At 36.8% G+C, this 23,127-nt stretch overlaps 1 protein-coding gene across 1 annotated transcript in view; it reads right to left on the bottom strand.

Annotated features, from left to right (window-relative positions):
• The window catches only part of LOC121729172 (monocarboxylate transporter 7-like), a 38,187-nt gene extending 25,351 nt beyond the window's left edge, over positions 1 to 12,836 (bottom strand). Inside the window, exons 1-2 of the mRNA XM_042117602.1 lie at positions 12,538 to 12,836; positions 94 to 217 (exon numbers count right to left, since the gene is read on the bottom strand). Coding sequence (XP_041973536.1) covers positions 94 to 217; positions 12,538 to 12,642 — 229 coding nt within the window. The 5' untranslated portion in view covers positions 12,643 to 12,836. The remainder of the gene's footprint in view (positions 1 to 93; positions 218 to 12,537) is intronic.
• Between the last annotated feature and the right edge of the window lie 10,291 nt (positions 12,837 to 23,127).

Genomic DNA, 23,127 nt, shown 5'->3' with positions numbered 1-23,127 from the left:
TACTACTTACCTAATACTTACATTCCGAAAAGGTCCACTGAAGTATGGCCTACCGGTCACAAAAAACGTGCGTAAAAATATGGGGGAACTTACCAGAGATAGACAACGCTCCATTGTAAATGCCAATGACGAGCGGCAGGCCACTGGCGCTGCCTTGCTCCAGGAAGAAGTCGTTGAACAGTATACCAAACGCATTCGACGATCCAAATCCCAGCATCTGAAACAAAAATCCGTTATAAGTTAAAAGAAAAATTAGTGAAAAGTATATTTTACAAGGATATCATAATATAGTATGTATTATGATAACCAAGGGTACCATCATACATTAAACAATATATTACGGTAGGTGAAATGAGTGTGGCAAAGTGCGACACCCCGGCAAGTGCGCAATATAGCTATAAAATTACATACGGTACTGCTGATTGGAGATGAAGATGATTGTATGTATGGGCAAGCGTCCTACTCCTAGCGCGAGCGTCATAACTTTGCCCATACATAACTAAAAAGAAAGTTACTCTTTCAGCGCTACTGCTTTTACAGTGAACTGTATATAGGGATTGCAATCCGGAAAACCGGATCCGGAAATTCGCCGGATCCGGTATCATTTTACGGTTACCGGATCCGGTCCCAATATACCGATTCCGGAGACCGGATCCGGTGCTAGTAGTTGGTAGCAAACTGATATGGTCGTTGCATGAAAAAGGTGCTTCAAATACGTTACGCGTGGTGTTTAAGCTTTATATTGTTTTTATGATAATATTTGGCTGACAAAGCAAATTAGTACACTAGTGTCTTAATAGAAGCTGTAAGGGCCTTTCAGCCAGGAGCTGCTTTATTAGAAGTAGTTTACCAGGTGACGCTTTGGTGGTCACACTTTGGTTGGTTCCTCCTCCTCGCGTCGGGTCCCTCATTGCTGAAGTGATTCCCCTTTATGAGTTTAGAGGTGACCACATTACGCCATCTGTGGCGATCCTTGGCTGAATGGAGGGCGTCATGAAGGCCGGTGTCTAGCGTAGTGCGCACTTGGTCAGACCATCTAATAGGGCTTCGGCCTCTTGAACGGCGACCGTCAACTTCGCCTGTAACCACAAGCTGTTCAAGGTTATAGCCATCCTTTCTTGCGATGTGACCAAAGAAATCCAAAACTCTTCGTAGGCATGTCGACCACTCTTTGTTTTTATATTTATGTTACTAAGGATGGATGGAGGTGTTGGTACGAAAGGCGGTCCATGGTATTTGGAGCATTTTCCGCCAGCACCATATCTCGAAGGCGTAAATTTGATCGCGATCCGCTTTCTTAAGGGTCCACGTCTCCGCTCCGTAGGTGAATAATAATATTATGGAGAAGACTAAGGACTGGACAAGTTTGATTTTTGTCTTCCGTGAGATGTTACGATCTTTCAATATTCTTTGGAGCTACTACATTGCATTCTTGGCCATACCTATACGTCTTCTGATCTCCTTTTCGCATTGGTTGGTTAGTTACTTTTAAATTATAATTAACAAATCGTTAATATAAATATCAACTCGCTATTAACTACAGCGAAGTTTTAATTATTTTCTTTTTTTTTTTTTTCGAAAGGGTCTAAGCTACTGGTCTGGTTAAGACCATGGTAGTTTAATCGTGGCTATAACTAGTCTGTTGCTAGTTGGTTTGGAAATAAACAATGAGGGGGGCCTGGCCCCCTCCCCTAAAGTCACACGTGTGACATTCTAGTCGGGCAATATTGGGGAGAGCTACGAAAATAAGCTATTTTTATCTGACGTGGGGACACGGGTCCCCCCTGCTCTTAAGGGGTCCGACCCCTTACTCACTCTCAGACGAGTGAGGCTGCTCGCGCGCGGTAGCACAAACTAGCTGCGTACGAGTTATCGCGGTAGATGAGCTCAAGTTATTAATGCTATTGCTTAAAAGAGGGCCGTCCCTCTCCCCTTCCGAGTCCGGTTGGGGTGACATACGCGTGTATGTTCTAATGTCAAAGTAATTGGTAGAGCTCTCTACGACAATGTCGCGGTCGCGGTCATGATTTAGGTGTGTTCCTATGCTATCCGCATGCGAACTCGAACCCGGGATCGAGCTCGGCACCGGATTTCGGTCGGTCTGTCTGTTTGTCATTCGGGTCGTGTTAAGTCCTCGGGGAAGGCGCCGGCGTCGTCCCCGGTGCAGTACTAACCACGCGGGTGAGTGTGATTTGTGTTTACGTAACTGTACACAGTACGTTACGTATTCTGTGATGGGGTCTACAGGGTCGGCTAAGATATGCTTAGGCCGTCTGAAGGGGTATCGGAATGATGCGTCATATTCGTAGTCCACAGCCTTACGAATGAGCGGATTGGGATGTACTTTGCCTTTCTCAAAGAATCTCTCTGAGAGTTCTTTGATATAGGCTTTGATAGTGATAAGCTTGCAGTCTCTATGCAAGTCGATGTTTCGCATGTAACGGGGGGCACCTGTTGCCATGCGCAAAAAACGGTTTTGTACTCGTTGCAATTGGTTCATCTGATTGTCACTTATGTGTGCGAAAGAGACGCACGCATAAGTGAGTATCGTTCTTATACATGTTTTGTATAAGGTGAGCTTATGTCTTAAGGACATTTTGCTACTTGCGTTGAGTAAAGGATATAATTTGTATAATACGGTACGGCTTTACGTACGGTATTCGATATATGGTTCGTGAATGACATCGACTTGTTTAGTACTACTCCTAAGTATTTGACAGCCGTGACTTCGGGAATTAATTTTCCGTGCAGACTAATAGGTTGCATTTTCTTACGTTTTAGTCCGTTAAATAATATAGCGTGACTTTTGTCGGGGTTTAGTTCAATTCTCCATTTAGCGAACCATTTACCGAGTTCGGTAACTGCTTCTTGGAGTTTTTTGGACGCGAAAGCTATTTGGCGATGAGCAAAGAAAAGGGCCGTGTCGTCCGCGAATAGCGCTTTTTGTACTCGAGGGTGGGTGGGCAAAGCGGACGTGAATTATTTTCTTGATGTCTATAATTCTTTGCATTGATTTGGGTAAAAACTAAATTTTGTATATTTATGATTTATTTTTATGAACAACCCACATATAAGTTTAATGACACTTGAATAACTCAATTATTTTGAACTAATGGAGCGTTTGTGACCTAGTGGGTAGACGTATGATACGCACTCGAGAGGGTGCTGATTCGATCCCGGCTGGAGGCGTGAACTAATGAGACATTTTCAGATCTCAAGTGCATAATACGGAAGCTCGTACGGAAACATCGTGAAGAAGCTCTACATGGTTTAGTCCCAGACGTACTGATCTGCTCATTCCTCTGGACTAGGCCGACTATGTTGCGAGAATGCCATATATATGCTTGGGCAACTATACGCATATTTGAAATCATGTTCGAATCACTACGGTATATGAAAAGTGGTTACTTTGCTTTGAAAAAAAAAAGTCATCTACAACAGATGCAAATGCCTTGTTTTTGAACTAAAATGCAAAAATTAGGATGATTTTTACTAGTAGGTAGTTCAGCTTCATCAATCCGGTCGGATCCGGCCGGACCCGGCCGGGTTGATAGGAATCCGGTCAAATCCGGTCCGGATTGAAAATGACGCCGGATTGCAATCCCTAACTGTATATTATAAGAATAAAGAAACACATACACACCCTTATGTATTATCACTTATCAGTAATTGTCACTATGTTTTGTAACATATTGATACAACATGTAGTTTTTTTCTGTACCAAAACCTATATCAGTATCTCTCCAGCCTAGCTAACCAAATTTAAATAAAGTCACCAGTAAAAACTATTTACCTCTATTATAAATTCAGTAAAAACTAAGTCAAGTTTTGTGTATTACCTAAACAGAAGTTTTTATAAAAAAGATAATTTGAAAGTACACGTTTACTGCCACATTTAGGCCTCTCACTGACAGTACCTCTCAACTCCCATAAGGCCCACTTGGGCCGCGAGAACAATAGATTTCCAAGAATCCGCGATCGAAGGATGCATGAGACTTAACACAAAATCTGCGTTAATTACCTACAGTTAGGTAAGTAAGTAATATTCGTCTCTGAGAGCAGCAGTTACAGGCGAATATTAAATACTTAGGGTGGGTTGCACCAGAAGCGTGGTTATAGTTACAGTTATGGTTAACTTAACTTTAACCTTAACTTTGACCACAGAATTTGACAGATGTCTGTTGCTGGTACGACAACGCTTTAAATGAACGTGGGCGGGGGCGCTGCTGATAAAGGAGAACTGTCAAAAATGGCGTTTTTTCTAATCATAGAAAAGTCAAAAAGAAGAGAAAAGAAAAGAAAAATCGAAAAAAAGAACTAACGCTGTCATCAGACAGCGTTAGTTCTTTTTTTCGCCACGTTCTTTTAAAACCTTGGCGAGCTCTATGGTTATACATATTTAAATATGGCGTCCAGTATTGACTTAAACCAAAGATTTGACATTTTGCACTGTAGTTATAGTTAAAGTTACAGTTATGGAGTAAGTTGGTGCAACCCACCCTTAGGAAGATCGCAGACGGCAGACTTTTTGTGCGATCAAGTCTGCGATCTCCCTTACAGACCGCAACGCGACGAGGCGAGGCGAGGCGCGGCGCGGCGCGGCATAAATTTGTATGGATTTGACAAATCTGTCAAATCCATATAAATTTAGAAATGCATCTACGCGTCGCGTTGCGGTCTGAATCAAACCTAAATGTCCTTTATTAAGAGGATACAACAGGGGCTAGAGAAATGAAAAAAAGTACGTGTAATATCTATAGCTGTCTCCCTTACCTCAAGCCTATACCGCAGAACGCGATAGAGACAACTGCAGAAAATCCAGAAAATCAACGATTCGTTGTCCCCTGATTCCTTCTCCAAAACTTAACCGATTTAAGTACTTTTTTCATTAAAGATTAAAAAAAGGCTTGAGCTGTGTTCCTATGTTTTGCTTTTTTTGTATAATCTAGCCAAATCTGTTTTCTGGACGTTTGAACACAGTGGAAAATCTGGCCATTTTTTTGGGTTTTTGAACGTATGAACGTTAATCTTATTTAATAATTAAATTATGAAAAAAAAGAAAACATAGGGACATTGTATTAGTGGCCGTAGATATTCAGGAAAAAAATTATAACTCTAATAGCATTATCCAGGGAGGAAACAGGGGACAACGTTTGTATGGAAAAAAGGGCGGTGTGGAATCCTCTTAAATGAAGAGTTTGACAGATAGATTATACTGTATGGGGATTGGGGCCTAAGTCAAAATGTTCATTGAAATTTAATTACAGTTAAGTAATTAATGTTCGTCACTGAGCATTTGAAGCCTAAGGGCCGGGACACAAAAACACGACTCGACGCGTGTCGTATCCACTATCCATACTAATATTATATGCGAAAGTGTGTCCTTCTGTCAGTCTGTCTCCGGTCTTCATGCCTAAACCACTGTACCCATTTTGCTGAAATTTGGTATGGAGTTAATTTGAATCCCGGGATTTACGGTTCCCGCGCGATTTAAACGAATTTTGGTCCAACGGAGTTGCAGGCGTCATCTAGTAAAATATAATAACAATTTTTTAAACAAAGTTATATGTATTTTGACGTGCAACAGTTCCGACTCACTGGAACTCACTGGCACTGGCGACTCAAGCGACAAGACTTCAAGATTCGACCTCCGGTCTTCAGGGGGGAGTGATGTGGCGGTACCCACAATTCGCCTAACATTCCTGCATCGCGCTATCGAAGTTTTCTAAGCGCGTCGGTATAATATATTATACGACAGCTGAGATGTATCACGTGGGCTCCGGCCTGACCGAGCATTCCACCTCGCTCGGTCGGAAGATCTTCCTTTGTGGCGGCCACGCATATCCCACAGTATTAAAGTACTTTTAGAGAAGGAAGATTTTGTTTCCGGAAATCAATCAATAAAATATAACATCAAATCTATGAAAAATACATTCGTAGACAAGATGAGAAGGTATTATTTTTATTTTTTTATTTTTATTTGCATGGAAAACATACAGTGAAAAACATAGATTAAAATTAAAACTGATTAATTTCTATGCACTATTAACATGTTTCCACAATTAGAAAATCTACAACAATGTTTTTGTCTTAATAAACTTTACAATCTGGTCTTTTATAACGTAAGTGCCTGTGGTCGAGAAATAAAATTTATTTTACATAATCATGTCATTAGGTCGTTTTACTTGCGGTTCCGATCGGCCAAGGTCGAAAGGATCAAGTGTTTTGTGGATTATATCAACGGAAGTTACATTATATTTTTCAAAGTATTAAAAAAGGATTAAGGAGTGGCTGTAAAAAATAAAAATTTAAGGAGTCCTAATAAGATGACCATGATCCTATTAGTGGCACCTTTGATTTTCATTTGAAAGTACTAAATAGTATACTTATTACAATATTATTCAATATTAGGATTTTGTGTAATAACTCTTCTCTAAACTCGGTGCCGTTAATTATTGAGCGTTTATCATAAAAAATAAAAAACAAAAAGTTTATTTTTTTTTTAACGACAAGATGATATTTTTTTGTAAATTATTGTTTAAGTTTTAAAAGAAAGATTTATAAAATTTTATGTTGTGTAAAACTTGAATCATAATTTGACGTAACAAATTAAAATAATTATACTCTTTAATTATAGTTATTTATAGACTTTGAATAATTTTTTGCTTAAGGAAATGCTATCAATGAAAATACTATCAATTTAAATTTTGTTAAACACGTTGGGTGCCATGTCACTGGTCGGATCACATTTTCTTCTCTGTGTGCTTCGATCATATAGGTATGTAATTAAAAACAAAGAAGATGTGGTCAAAAATAGGCCGCTAACGCACCAGTCTGATTTGAACGAATTTTTGTATTTAAGCTATTTATGACCTCCCAACATTGGCGTAGAAATTCTGACTTTATTTAATTTTAGCGCGACTGGGCTAGCAGCATGGGGGGCAGCCAACGTATATTATAACATACCTACCTATAATTCAAAAAATTTAAATGCGGATGACGTTCTATTGCTGATTATTCTGATTCGCGCAACAAAAATTTTAAATGAATATGCAAATATTCATTCTAATATACTTAATATTATCTAATCCTAACAAACGAGCAGATCGAATAACGCATATTTAGAGTTCCTTATAGTTGCAAAATTCCTATTGGTAGTTGTCACAAGAAAATTATCTACGTATCGTAGAAGCCGGAAGAAAAAGTGGATCACGCTGTAGCGGTTTTTTTATTCCCCAAAATAGCCTGGCTGTTTTAATGGTAATAATATTAAATGGCAATAATATATAATATATATATATATATACATTCGAAGTATTCGAGAGCTAGCGTTTTTGAGAAGACAGTCGCGCTTAACGCTATTAAAATATTTTCTAAGCTCTCAGGTACCAGGACTTAGTACATATTTTAAACATAAAGATATAAAAATAAATGAGTAAAGCAGGATTTACACGTCAAAATCTCCGAGGTAATTTTAGCAAATATACATAATATACTGATATAAATTTTATTTTAAAGTGGCAAACCGGTAGGTTTACGTAAGAAAGGAATTGGCATTATTATTTTGAATTGCAAATCTACGATTTGACCGATTGCTTATAAGACAATATTATTATTAGATACGAATAGCTTTTAAAAAACCTCCCATGTTGAGTTAATAGAAGTGTATGAAAAAATGTTTTATAAAGATATCAATTTTTTTAATCCAAAAAGTGGCGTAGTTCAAGTTTATGTCGCGTCGAGGGTTCCTAGGAAAAAAATAAATTACTACGTATTGCCTATATTGCCTACGTAGTTTGGTCGCGTTACGTCAAAACCAGTCAACAGATCACAATTAACATGATCCGACCAAATGACGGATCCTCGATGGTACAATGGAATCAAAATTTGTATTTTATCTTTTTAAAGCGAGATTTTAATTTAACACTAGATGTCCCGCGCGGCTTCGCCCACGTAAATTAGGAATTTTACGGAAACCGTACATTTCCCCATAAAAAATAGCTTATGTCCCTACTCCCTTCACTTGGTCTCTATATCAGCCGCCATAAAAATTGCTCCAGTAGATCGTAATTTCTAATATTTCCCCCGTTTTTCCCACATTATCCTGGGTTTCTTCGGTCGTATTAGTCTTAGCGTGATAATATAATATAGCCTATAGTCTTACTCGATAAATGAGCTATCTAACACTGTAATAAGTTTTTAAATCGGACCTGTAGTTCCTGAGATTAACGCGTTTAAGCAAACATACTCTTCAGGTTTATAATATTACATAAATATAGTTTTATTTTATTTTATTATAGCTTGACAAACTCGAGTCTCGATCTAAAAGACTATGAAAAGTACCAATACAAGGTCATTATAGGCTCATAAGTCCTAACCATGGGACGATGCATGAAGGTATAATATGGTAGTGATGATGATAATGAATGTAATTTGCATAGTAGCATATGCTTTCCGTTCTTAAAACAACGCCGAAACTCCCAAACTTGTATCTATAAAGAACGTCCAGGAGTTCTCTCAGCACCTTCCACGGTATACCAGGTATACCACGGTGCAAAATCCTACTTGTTGGTAGCATATTCTTCTCACAAAACCGAAGTCACCACATGTTTCCCTATAAATTTTGAGGATTTCCCTCGATTACTTATGGATCCTTCATCAGATCACCACTTTTGTGTATATAATACCAAATTGGGATGATACCCTGTTTATACCAAAAGAAAAATTTTGAAAATCGGTTTAAAACGGCGGAGTAATAGTTGAACATAAGAAAACGAACATAACACCTCCCCCATTTTGAAAGTCGGTTAAAATTGTAGCCTATGTGTTATTCTGATGTATCCATACTAATATTATAAATGCGAAAGTATCTCTGTCTGTCTGTCTCGCTTTCACGCCAAAACTACTGAACCGATTGCAATGAAATTTTGTACACGGTTATTCTAGAGTCTGAGAAAGGACATAGGCTACATTTTGATGTGGGAAAATATCTTATTTCCATGAAAATATCGATGAAAATGAATTCGCATTGCGCGTGGCCAGCGCTCATCCCGGGGGTCCTGGGTTCGAGTCCCGCAGGCGGAACAAAAAGTTTTCAATGTTCCTGGGTCTTGGATGTGTATTAAAATAAAATTTCAAAAATTTAAAAACCTTAAATATATTTTATGTATAATATTATAAAAATCCAGAAATATATCGATGCAATGAACATTTCAGTTCTAATACGATTCAACAGATGGCGTTATATTTTTTACTTCATTGTAACCATTATAGAGCATTATAGAGCACACAAGCTATTATAGAGAGGAAATGGCCTAAGCAACTGTGCACTTTTCAACTAGGTCCTGACGTCATCATTGTGGGCGGGGCTTAAGTCAGTACACTTTCAGCGTTTGTCAGGTGCACACGTAACGAGACTCCCAATAAATTGGTGTTTTTTGCATTTTTAACAAGGAAAGGATGAAGTATTGTGTTTTACAATGTCGAAAACACTCAGACAGACGTTCTGATAATATAAATACCATGACATTTCATTTGTAAATAATTTTAAATGTAATTTAAATATAAAAAGTTCTAGAACATTTTAGCTTTTAGCGTTAATTATACTACTTGACACTAGATGGCCAGACCTTTGAAAGATAATACAGACGTAAATGCTTATAATTTTGCATAAGTTTATTGCAATAATCATACTTGAATACTTAAAACCGTGATACACTTTGTCTTAAACACATTTAATAGGTAAAACCGTACATATATAGCTTTTATTGTCATATTACTTATAAAGCGCCATCTATCGTCATCTTGGATAACTATTATGAACGTAACAAATATCCATAATGTTGATTGTTGACGCGCGCGTTTTTATTTGCGGACATTTCTTTTAAGTTTTTGTTTTAATTTTTTTTGTGATAATAATAGGTAATTATATGTGATATTATTATAGTAATTGATTAATAAAATAATAGCTGAATCACATTCATTGATAAAATATTACCACAAATCTTTTTCATGAAAATTTTGGATTCGCTCAAAAATAAAAAGTACTTAACTGAAGGAGTTGAAGCTGCCACGGGGTTGACCAAAAACAAGGTAATACCTTAAGGTTGGGTAATGGGTTGCACCAGAGGCGTGGTTAAAGTTAAAGTTGTTAAAGTTATGGTTATAGTTAAGGTAAATTTAACTTTAACTTTGACCGGAGAAATTGAATAAAAAAAGCCCCCCCCCCCCCCTCCCCCCCCCCCTATTACCTCTTTAAAGGCTGGCAATGCACCTGTAGCTCTGCTGATGTTGCGAGTGTCCATGGGCGACGGAAGTTGCTTTCTATCACCGGTGGCGTAGGCATCATGTAGACGTTCAGAGAACATTAATTGCAAAAATTTATTCTGAATAAAAAAGTCTGAGTACGTCCCATAATATTCAAGAATTTTGACATCTAGTGTTAGATAGCTGAACTACGTAGTAACATCAACATCGACCTAAGCTAGTAGTTTAGCTTTTAGCCGATAGATGAAATACTGAAAAGTGGGCGGAGCTTGACACCCCCTCACCCCGCAAATTATCACGCGTCGTTTCTTAAGGAAATTCGATTACGACACCTCCTCTCTATATTAGCTTCATGATTGTAACATAGAACTAATCATACCTATTAGTTATTATGTTTTTGTTTATAGTTTTTAATACGTTAGAATATTATGTTTAATAATATTATCACTTGGTATAATAATAATCAATCTATCTTATCTTATAGAACTCCTACTGCATTTCTAATATATGTGACAAGTTGACAACAGAAGGCGCTCTAAAATAAAGGAGTTGTGTACCGTGTTGGCCTATATTCCATCCAGAAAATATATCAATGCAATCAACATTTTAATTATAATATATGAAAACAGATGGCATTTTATTTTTTACTTAAATATATTTTATGTATAATATTATAAAAAAATCCAGAAATATATCGATGCAATGAACAGTTTAGTTCTAATACGATTCAACAGATGGCGTTTTATTTTTTACTTCATTGTAACACAGAACTAATCATTCTTATTAGTTACTAGCTGTTGCCCGCGACTTCGTCCTTCGTTCGTGGACTTCAGTTTATATGTCAACAAAATTGGTGTCAAAAGCTTTTATGAAAAACCCTGGTACCCCTTAAATCAATACAGCTGTGCAGTGTGCACACAATAAGAATTTCATTTTTTTATGTTAAACTTTATATTTTATGCCAAATTTTAAAGCTTATTTAGCCCGCCAATTACACAACTTTACCCATAAATTATTTATCATTGATAGGTTTAAGGTTACGTCACTGCACAGATAAAGTACTGAGTTATTTAATACCGTAGAATATATATAACAATCGAAAAAAATCGAAACTTAAATGTAAGATGGTACCACCTCTTAAAGAAAGACTTTAGAGCAAGCGTCAGCGCGATGTAGAAGACGCACGGCGCCATCTATTATGAATTTTTGGAACTAACTTAATTTGAACAAATTTACGCATTTTCACCCCCTGACAACCCTTTTTTCCAGTAAAAAAGTAGCCGATGTCCTTTCTCAGGCTTTAGACTATCTGTATACAAAATTTCATTACAATCGGTTCGGTAGTTTTGGCGTTTGGCGTGAAAGCGAGACTGACAGACAGACAGACAGACAGAGATACTTTCGCATTTATAATATTAGTATAGATTATGTGCACACTGCACAGCTGTTTTTGGGTATTTTGATTTATTAAGGGCCGCGCTACACCGGAATGGCAGCGGCGAAGCGAGCACTTTCAGCGCTGCCATTCCGGTGTAGCGCGGCCCTAAGAGGGGTACCACTTACCAGGGTTTTAAAAAAGTTTTTAAATTTGACACAAATTTTGTTGACACCGCGCGCTATAAACTAAAGTCCACGCGGACGAAGTCGCGGGCAACAGCTAGTAAGCTATATTGTTGTAAAGTTTCATCAAAATCCGTTCAGTAGTTTTTGCGTGAAAGAGTAACAAACATCCATACATCCATACATCCAAACAAACTTTCGCCTTTATAATATTAGTAGGATATTGTAAAGTTACAATGGTATTCTCTAAACTCTAAACAGAAAGCAGCTTTACAAGACCGGTCAAATATTTTTAATACTAAATAATATTATTTAGCTTCCCAGGTAGTAGTTAAAAAGAAAATAAAATATTAATTAGTTTGTTTTTACAGACAGTAAATAAATATAAATTATCTAGATCCATAAAATAATATTTAATTACTTACATACTTAGATAAGAAATTAAAAACTTACTTTTCTGTATGACCTTAATTCTTCGATAAACAAGTTGTTCATCTAGAAATCACTTTTAAAATATGTAAACAAGGACATGACGCCCGCATCTCCGTTACGGCAAAATTTCGTTTATTGCACGGGAACCGTACATTTTTCTAGGAGAAAAAGTAACCTACTTATGTCCTTTTTCGGGACTTAAAATATCTCCATACCAAATTACGGTCAGACACACATCGCATTAATATTATTAGTATGGATGCAAAAAATTGTACTCACAAATGTGAATCCCACTCCGAGACAGACGAGATAGCCCCAACCCCCATCCGGAGCGATACTCTTAGAGTCCTTCTTCGTCTCCAAATGTGCAAAGGCTTCATCCATTTTCGTTTAGTTTACAACACACCGAACAATTAATTAATATTAAATACTAAAAATAAATTTATATTATAAAAAAATATGTGCCATTTTAAATACCGACACGACTAGTTCGAATACTATCGACAAGACGTCTAACGTAGCTATAGTGAAAATGAGATCCTCGCGTATGTCCTTTCGTCCACTCGCTAGCGAAATGTCGGCTCCACTGGTAGACAAGTACTCTTTGAAGTTATCCGCTATAATATACTTTTAATATCAATGTATTCAAATTGTGTATACAAAGGCAGTAAAAAACAAAGCGATATTTACATTTATGTAGCGTTTGGGTTGTGTATGTTCCCTTGTAAAAAGTTTACACGAATAGCACAGTGTAAAAGAGTTACTTTTTAATAATTTTATTGCATGGGAAAAATTACAACGTTTCGGGAATGTCTCATAGAAACATAGAAGTCAAAACTCAAAAGTAACCCTTTAGTGCTGCTGCTTTCACAGTGAACTAATAATATAACATAAGGCACACCACACGCCCAAACTATTATCAGTTATCACGTCTTAGTTTTGTTACACCCTGTATTTTATACACTGTCTGAGCAAGTGTTCTCTACATAGAGTCCGTTTCAACTTACTTTTAATTTATATTAATATAAGCACCATCATATTTTTAACAATAATTGTGGCTACGAAAAATTTAATAACACAAAATTGTACTATTAAAATCAATTTTAAATAATATTTTTATTTTACAAACGAGTAATTAATTATAAATAATTAATTTTTTGAAAGGTTTTCAAAAATAAAAAAAGTAGGAACTATGAGTTGACGTCTCTACCTAAAAGAGATAAATCAAATCTACTTAAAAAACAGGAGTACTTTACAGTTTAAGAGTTGAATAATTAGGAATAACTAACTGACTTTAATAAATAATTATTAAGATCAATCGCGGTACAAAAAAAAACTAAGCAAGACACGGACACGAGGCCAGGCAACAATAATAATTTTTTCAAAATCGAATCGCAGCGCGGTGCTCAAAGTGAGCACTTAATTTGTATTTAAACGTGTATCCTCTTCGTCTGTAATCTAATCTTATATAAAAAATTTTCGTGTCACAATGTTAGGCCGCGTACTCCTCCGAAACGGCTTTACTGATTTTAACCAAATTTTATATGCATATTCAGTGGGTCTGAGAATCGGCTACTGGGTGCTTTTTATTAACCGACTTCCAAAAAACGAGGAGGTTATATATTCAGCTGTGGATATATATATTTTTTTTTATTTTTGTATGTTCGACCACTACTCCGCCGTTTGTGAACCGATTTTCAAAATTTTTATTTTGTTATATTGGACCAAATTGGAGGTTTCACTCCAATTTGGGCCCATTTTCACAAAAGTGGTGATCTGATAATGGGATCCATGAGTAATCGAGGGAACTCCTCAAAATTTATATGGAAACATATGGTGATTTTAGTTTTATGAGAAGCATCCCAAACATATGCTACCAAAACGCAAGATTTTGCACCAAGGTATACTATGGTTCCGAAGATACTAAGAGAACTCCGGATTCGGCTAAACCTCAACTATTTCTGTACTCAATCTTCATAATTTTGAAGTCGGTGCCAGTTCCAAAAGTTTCAAATATTCTGTCGGAGAACTAAAGATTCAGCTATCTGGTACTGACTTCAAAATGATGAAGATTGAGTACAGAAATAGTTGAGGTTTAGCCTAATTCGGAAAAAGGCACTATTAGATAGGAAAAGTTATTTAATACTTTTTAGTTCATATTATAAGGATGTTATTATTGTTTTTACCTTGGAAGTCGGTTTTAATTTTTTGTTAAAAATAATATTGATAAGTGTATTTGTTGAATAAATAATAGTAAATTATTACAACTCGAATCTGACGGCAACCATTTTTTGTGCGACGGGATAGCGATGGACGTTGCCATGGTGACATACTTTTTTAGTCACTTCAATAAAATAATACGGGCGAAATACTTTATATATGGCAAAGAAACGAAAACGGGACAGCTAGTAAACTCTAATTTTAATTTGCAACCTTAAAAATGCGTTGTCGAGCTCGAGTCACCCATGTGAACTGACCTTAAAACGTCTGCTGTCTATGTAAATTGTAAATAGAGCTCAAATTTAAAGCCTGATTTACACATTTTAGTAAGTAATCAAATATAAGAATTCAGCTGAGATTTATATTATATTTAAATGTAATTCATATTATCTATATTTCTTTAATCATAAATTCATATAACATTTCAAATAAGCTAGAAATTATTAATTAATAGGTACGTAAGTATCAAGTTGCAAATAAGATGAATTAGAATTAAATAATAGAAACAAGAGGTCGCAGAAAGGTAGTGTGTGAGCTAAAATAAGGTATTAATAATTTACAAAGTCCATGAATAATTAATTAAAACAGTTTGTTATTTACATGTTGAAGTAAACAATATTTATGGCTTATAATTTAAGTGAGATAAGATACGCTAAGTATTGTCTACACGAGCAATATGTCAGTTAGCTGTGTCCACTGACCTTAACTTAAACATTTACACAATATTATATTATAAACGGGTCCCTATCGACGATATCTATAAATATTGTAATTTATTCATACATTATAGTTATTGTGTCGAAGGATGATCGGAAAAAGTAGTATTTGCGGAAAAACGCGTGGTAAAGCACACGTTCAAGCGGCATAATAATATAATGCAAGGTTTTATTTATGTCATTAACCCGGTTTCTGAGTTTTCGTGACTCCTGTCAAAAAACTCAAAAAACAATAGATCTACCCAAGAATCTGATGGCAATTTTGACAACAGATTTTCCAAAAATATAAACTCATTGGATAAATTTTTATATTTGCATGTTTAACACACAGAATCAGCCGCTATAAGAAAGAAAAGGATCAAAATGTTTTATTTCAATTACCCCGGTATTGCTAGTCAATTAATTTTCTCACTTTTTGCCATCAGATTCTGGTAGACCTATATTTACTATAGCTTTTGATTGGCTAACGTAAAAAAAATTAACCAATCAACAACGCTAGTGAAAGATAAATTCCTGTGAAAAACCTCAAAAACCGCGACTACTATAGTTTGTGCGTTCTAAAGAGCCCCCGAGACGATCAAACGGTTTGATTCAAACCTTACGTGTTTGATGCAACCGTTTGATGTCGGTTTGAACGGTTTGTCAAACGACACTGCGCAGTTTCATTCAATACGCGCTGTCGAGTACAGGTCTTGTGAATTGCAGGTGCAGAAGATGCTCTAGATTCTAAAACGAGGATCGCGATTTTCTTATCTTATGTTTATAACATTAATGCAGGGCCCCCGCTACCATATGTGCAATGTGTGCAATGCACACGGGTGCCATCCTCTAGAGGCGCCAAATTGCCATCTTTAGGGGCGCCAAAACTAAAGCCCCAAAAAATTGCCTAAAGGGGCGTCAAAATCCTTTTTTTGCACACAGGCGCCAGTAGCCTTTGCAGGGGCCCTGCGTTAATGTCCTCCGTCAGAAGAGAAAAAAAAAGAAAAAGACTGGTCCAAAGAATGGTATGGACTATGGAGTATGGACTAACATAATATCGTTTTACCCACGAACATCTACAGAAAGTGCTAGAAACTACTTCTTTCTCTTTTTCTACTTCATAATCCAGCACTAAACTAAGCCGGGTTTGTTCAAACCTTCAAACGCGTCGGAACACGATCAAACGGCGCGTCAAATACAACGAAAATATGAAATTTCATCAAACAAGCTTCAAACACGTAAATGTTTGACAAACCGTTCAAACAAGCTTTGTAAACGATGAAATAGGTTTGAGTCAAACTAAAATTTACGTGTTTGAGTCAAACTGTTTGATCGTCTTCGGGGCCCTTAATATGGGTGACAGTTTTCATGTTCCTTGCTACGGGTTTTTTTTATAAGAAAACAAAAAAAATCAAAATGTAATAAATTATATTCCATGATCCATCTACAAAAACAAATGTTCCCTATAGGCCTCTTGGATATCTCTAGTGGCGCGGCGAGTGGCAGATTCAGGCAACACGTGGGTGTCAGATTGCGATCAGCTGTGAAATACGGTTTACTAGTTTTAATGATTATTTTTCCGACCCAAATATCGACCAATAGAATTGCACCATTCGACGTCACGTGGTACAACCTACATGGTATTATACTGATAATTTTTTGAAAATTTTCTCTGGTAGTTGCTATATATAAAAAACAAATTCTAATTCTATTGGCCGACATTTGGGACGAAAAAATAATCCCCCGAATACCACACGAGCTTCAAAATTATCGGGTATTTCCCGAAGCTCTTGTGGTATTATAAGTGATTATTTTTCCGACCCAAATATCGACCAATAGAATTGCACCATTCGACGTCACGTGGTACAACCTACATGGTATTATACTGATAATTTTTTGAAAATTTTCTCTGGTAGTTGCTATACTTATATAAAAAACAAATTCTAATTCTATTGGCCGACATTTGGGACGGAAAAATAATCCCCCGAATACCACACGAGCTTCAAAATTATCTGGCATTATAAGTAAAAACACGTTGAAAATGTTAAAAAGTGCTCTGAATAAGGAAAATATGGGCGGTACGAGGTACTGTTGTGTTGTAGGGTGCAAAAATTCCCAATCTCGGATTCGTGAATTAACGTTTTATTCGTTTCTGAGACGGAATTGGGAATTGTATCGAAATCAACATGCCGACAATTAATCATGCTTAAATATTAATCACGCATGAATATTTATAAAATATCACGTGCAAGTTATTTTTAATATCATTGTTTTATGTATAATAATATATTGTAATTGAAAAAAACGATATATAAGTAAACTTATTATCGGTTCAATATTTATTACTAATTCCTTCAATATTTACTTTCGCATTAATAATATTATCATACTAATATACTAATTACTGATATTACTAATTTATTAATAATATTATAAGTACGAACGTGTGTCTGTCTGTTGCCTCTTAACGCCTAAACTGCTGAATAGATTTAGCTGAAATTTGGCATGGATTAATAATTATATTCTTAAGAGTCCCGAAAAAGGACATAGACAGTGGCGTAACTATAAGATCCGGGCCCGTGGCAAATTGATGGGGCTCTATCAGTAAAAATCGTCACGTTTATAATAAACAATATTATGTACTTACTTAAAAATTTTTGCCCATTTGGGTCGGGGGCCCGTGACATTTTGCCAGCCCTATATTTACGCCACTGGACATAGGATACTTTTGGTCTCGGGAAAATGTACGGTTCCCGAATCCCGCGTGGTTACTCCGTTGTGCAAGAGTTATGGCACAACGGAGTTGCGGGCGTCATCTAGTAAAATTATACTTATTACATATTAATCATAAAAATCAAACAAAAATTTCTTTGATAATGAAATACATCTGCATTTTCCATTTTTATTTTGCATGTATGGTTGAAAAGTTGCTGAAAATATATTTGTTTAGATTATTCAATACATAGCTCCACTTTCACGTCGTACAGTCGATTGCCTACTGGTCTGTGGTATTACTTTTACACGGATGATTCGTTCTCCATCATCATGGATTTCGAAGACTTCATGAACATGATTGCTTTGGAATTAGTTTGTGCTCTATAATTTTTAATTAGGTAAACAACCTGTTTTTAGTAATAAGTAATAACTAAGAAGATGATCTTACAAATAAATAAATACAAAGTAAAAAATCATATTCAATGAATTTGAAAGAATATTTCATGATCGTGTATATTTAAGTAAATATAGCTTTCGATAAGTACTGATTTTCCGCGGAGAAAGTCTGCGGAAATATTATGAAGTCCACAATCAATAATAATTTGGCTCATTACTTTTTATTGTGCTAAAAATATAAACAATTACCAAAAAAGTGCAGTGACTTGTATGAGAATCATATGAGAAAAGCACCTGTGAGTTTCCGCCGTCAACCGACCCGCGGCGTTGCCGTAGCTTAGCAACGATATCCAAGAGGCCTATAATTGTAAATGAATAAAAATAAAAAGATGATAAATGCTAACTTATTAATAAAATTTATAAATATTAACTGTGAAATAGGAGTATAAAATTATTGTTACGAAAACATTTGAAAATGTCTTATGCATGAAACGGAACTTATGTCAATAGAGATTGACTCTGTTGAATCGAAATCAAATCGATAAAAAAGGGCGGCCATCTTAAATCGCCGGCACCACTGAAATGTCAGTACGAAATCGATAATTTCGATTGCAATTCCTTTACGAAGTGATTCGATATTTTTAAACTATCGATTAATTTTTCTTAGGTAACTTCCCTACTATTGTCAATTATAATATCATCATAAAACGCACAAACTATGAACTACAGACGCTGCGAAACGCGTAACAACTATATTACGTCTCCAGTACACCGACGCTGCGAACTGCGAAACCTTATTTTTTTTTTCCTAATTTTTTTAATGTTTCTTCTAAAAACGAGTTACAACAGTTTTTGAAGCTTAGGCCAGTTTTAGTCGAACATTGGATTTTTTATATTATTATTTTTATTGCTTATTAGTTATTAGTTATTTAAATTGAACGATCGATATTTACCAGTAATTATAAAATGCGAAAGGAAGTCTGTCTATCTGTTGAAAATTGGTAAGGGTATACTTTGAGTACACCCTTGAGAATTTCGACGGACGAAAATTGCGGACGTCATCTGAAGGTTAATAAATACCTAGTCAACATAGCAACGACTGTAACTATGCCCCAACGATATCCACTTAGTCCAAATATCATTTGAACCGTTAATAGCGGGAAACCCCGTAGCGTTAATCCCACCAAATACCCCCTAAGCCCGACAATTTGGGCCCGCACTCACTAGCTATGACTTGTACATATCGGGTTTCATTATATTATCACCACAGAAGTCAGCAATGGGTGTATTTTTATGAAACGGATTTATACAATAATGGTACTTACCTACATACCTATAAATTATAAAATATTAAAAATTGTAAGATGCCTGCTGTGGGTAAAGATAAGATGAAGATATAAGCTGGCTGCAGGTCATTGACAAGTGGCCATTTACTGCTACAGACTTCCAAAAAAGAAGGCTCTATGTTCGGATGTAGGTAATCGAATGTATTAGGTAGTAACATTCCTAAGAATAACAAACCCTTTGTTCCCTTGCAATTATAACTCAGTAGAACGGATATTAATATATTATGTCAAATGCGTCTTTTTCGACCTCAGCTAACTATCTATAAGGGTACGATATTTAATTATAACTAACTCTCTCTTGATCTTGGCCTCCGAAATGAGCTTCCGCCATTGAGCCCTGTCCTGCGCTACCTCCTGCCAGTTACTGACTTAAAGGTCACGCAGGTCAGCCTCAACAGCATCTCTCCAGCGATACCTGGGGCGTCCAACAGGACGACGGCCTGTTGGATGGCCCTTATACATTTAATTATGGTTAAGCTTTAATTTAATGAAGACGGTGACAGCTGATAATGACCCATACATAACTTATTATGTCAAAATCTTAATTTAATTACAGTCATGAGTTAAGTAATGAATGTTCGTCTCTGAGTGCGGCAGTAAGACTGGTAGTCACCTGCATTTTTTTTTATGAAATAAGGGGGCAAACGAGCAAACGGGTCACCTGATGGAAAGCAACTTCCGTCGCCCATGGACACTCGCAGCATCAGAAGAGCTGCATGTGCGTTGCCGGCCTTTTAAGAGGGAATAGGGTAATAGGGGAGGGTAGGGAAGGGAAGGGAATAGGGGAGGGTAGGAAAGGGAATAGGGTAGGGGATTGGGCCTCCGGTAAACTCACTCACTCGGCGAATCACAGCGCAAGCGCTGTTTCACGCCGGTTTTCTGTGAGAACGTGGTATTTCTCCGGTCGAGCCGGCCCATTCGTGCCGAAGCATGGCTCTCCCACGTATAAATTGCTGCATTGCTTTAAAGAGCAATATAGGCTGACTACCAGTCTGCTGACTACCAGCAGTGCCGTAAATAGCCTTTCTTGCACCCTGTGCGAGCTTATATAACTGCACCTTTGTTTTTTAGCCGACTTCCAAAAAGGAGAAGGTTATATGTTCGGCTGTGGATTTTTTGACTACATTGGCAAACATCTATGGGGCGCAGCGAAGTACTTTATCGGAAGCAATTCAAAAAAATAAGAGTTGCCTGGTATGGTCATTCTTGCGCCCCCCAGCGTCTACGCCCTGTGCCTGGGCACCGGTGGCACCGCCCTATTTACGGCACTGACTACCAGTCTTATTGCCGAATTCAGAGACGAACATTAATTAATTAACTGTAGACTAAGCTGGGATAGACCTCCGAGTCGATACAGGTTGCTTCTTTTTATAACGATGTGTTTCTTTAATATGGTGCTTATATCTTCCTAAGATAAAGCATTATATGGGATTAACTCGAGGTCGTGCGAATTCGACGTCTTTAACCTATTGTTAGTTGTAAGTATCTCAAAAAATGTGTAAGATTTAGTAGATAAGAGTGAATTCTAAGTCAATCTTGAGTTCGACCTTGCTCTCCTATAATTTAACCAGTTTCAAAGGGCTTTTTTCTTTTTCATATTATAAGTTTAAAATAGATACCTATACGAATAATATTATTCAAACTCGTTTTGGGCATTGATTCAAAAACGTGTCTACACTGGCTGAAATTTTTTCACGATGCACGATAATATTCATAAACCTATAACAGTATATATTATGTCTATGATAATATTCATAAACCTATAAATGATAATATTATGTATTTTAACACTTTATTATATTTGTGTAATGTGTTAGTTGACAAAGTTTAGGTTTCTTTATACAATAAAATAAAACCAGATAAAGAAAATAAAGTCTTTATCACACTCCTAAATGGCAGTTGTAGAGTTGTGGATAGAAGGAAAGATATTCAACTCTATTTCTAATTTCAATGAAACTGCATAATATTATGTACAGGTTTATTCTGTATTGAGGGAGAAAACTATCAATGAAGGAAACTACAAATTGAGCAGTTTATGTTTTTTATTCCTTGAACTTGACCGAATGGTGATAAGTAAATAGGTTCCTAATTGTAGACCCAAACAAATTAAACAACAAAATTGGTAACCAATAAGTACTTTATTATTAGAGTATGTATGTCATTTTATAAAATGCCTCTTACAACACAATTGCGAACATCAGTTCACAACGTAACGAGGAGCGACTAGACGCAGCGAACTTTATTCAGTACAAAATAAAATATACTTTATCGAATTTCAAACTACGCCGCGCAGCGCTGAAAATAGCAGAGTCGCGACGCTTCACGTTACGATGCGAACTGACCTAAAATTAAACATGAAAGTGTACAAACAAAATACATTTCAATTAACACGATCACTAAGCAACATTAATTTTCATTCAAATGCACATAATACAGTGTCTAGTCATGTTCTGTAGACGCGTGAGTCTATTTTATCAGCAGATGGCTCCCAAACATAACTGCGAATTCGCATCGCATCGCAAATATCTGCGACAAAATTCATAATAAAAATGACATTGCGATGCGATGCGATGCGAATGCGCATTTTCAGCAAGGTCCCATCCTAGCAGTTGGCGAGCGGGCGCGCAGCGAACAAATAGCGCACGTGCAGCGAACCCGCCGCGGATACGCCGCGAATACGTCGCGGGACGCGGACGCCATTTCATACAAATTTTAACACAGATTTGTGCCTCCATTCATCGTTGTTTTACATCAAACAAAACATGTGTCCTCACGTCAGTCCGCCTACATTCTAGAAAGATATAGTGCTAGTTCAGAGAAAGCGGAAACCACGCGTTTTTCCTGCAAAAACCGAGCGGTTAAGTATAAACGTTGTAATACAAAGTCTTTGTTATCAGTTATTACAAAAACTTTGTACCGGCGAGCGATTAAACCGTGGTTCCAGCTGTGTCTGAACCCGACCAAATGGCCATAAAATACACTTAGAACATAATATACTTTGTGAGTTGTGACCGTCACTTATTCGGTCGTTTGACAACCAAAGTGAGTGTTACTTTTAGTCACCGCAAGCACACTAACGAAAATTTGTATGGCATCGAATTAGTTACTAATTTGCCACTAGGTACGCTGTTTCGATCACATACCTTAGTTTATTTCCTCGCGGATTGACGGAAACTGACACGGTCAATTCAGACCGCAACGCGACGAGGCGAGGCGAGGCGCGGCGCGGCATAAATTTGTATGGATTTGACAGATTTCAATTGCATGAGACGTCTTGCGAATCTTTCAATGCATATTTAAAATTTAGAAATGCATCTACGCGTCACGTTGCGGTCTGAATCAACCCTTACGATTAATTCAGACCGCCTCGCCTCGCCTCGCCTCGTCGCGTTGCGGTCTGAATTGACCCTTAGTGTCTAAACACACTAGGCCGAAAATACGCGGCCAAAGTTCGGCATGATTACGTCAGCAATGCGCTACGCATAAAATATAGCGCG

Source organism: Aricia agestis, chromosome 7, assembly GCF_905147365.1.
Source record: "Aricia agestis chromosome 7, ilAriAges1.1, whole genome shotgun sequence".
In the NCBI taxonomy this organism is placed as follows: Eukaryota; Metazoa; Arthropoda; class Insecta; order Lepidoptera; family Lycaenidae; genus Aricia; species Aricia agestis.
Note: the sequence above shows the minus strand (reverse complement) of the source record. Positions and strands in the feature narration are given on the sequence as shown.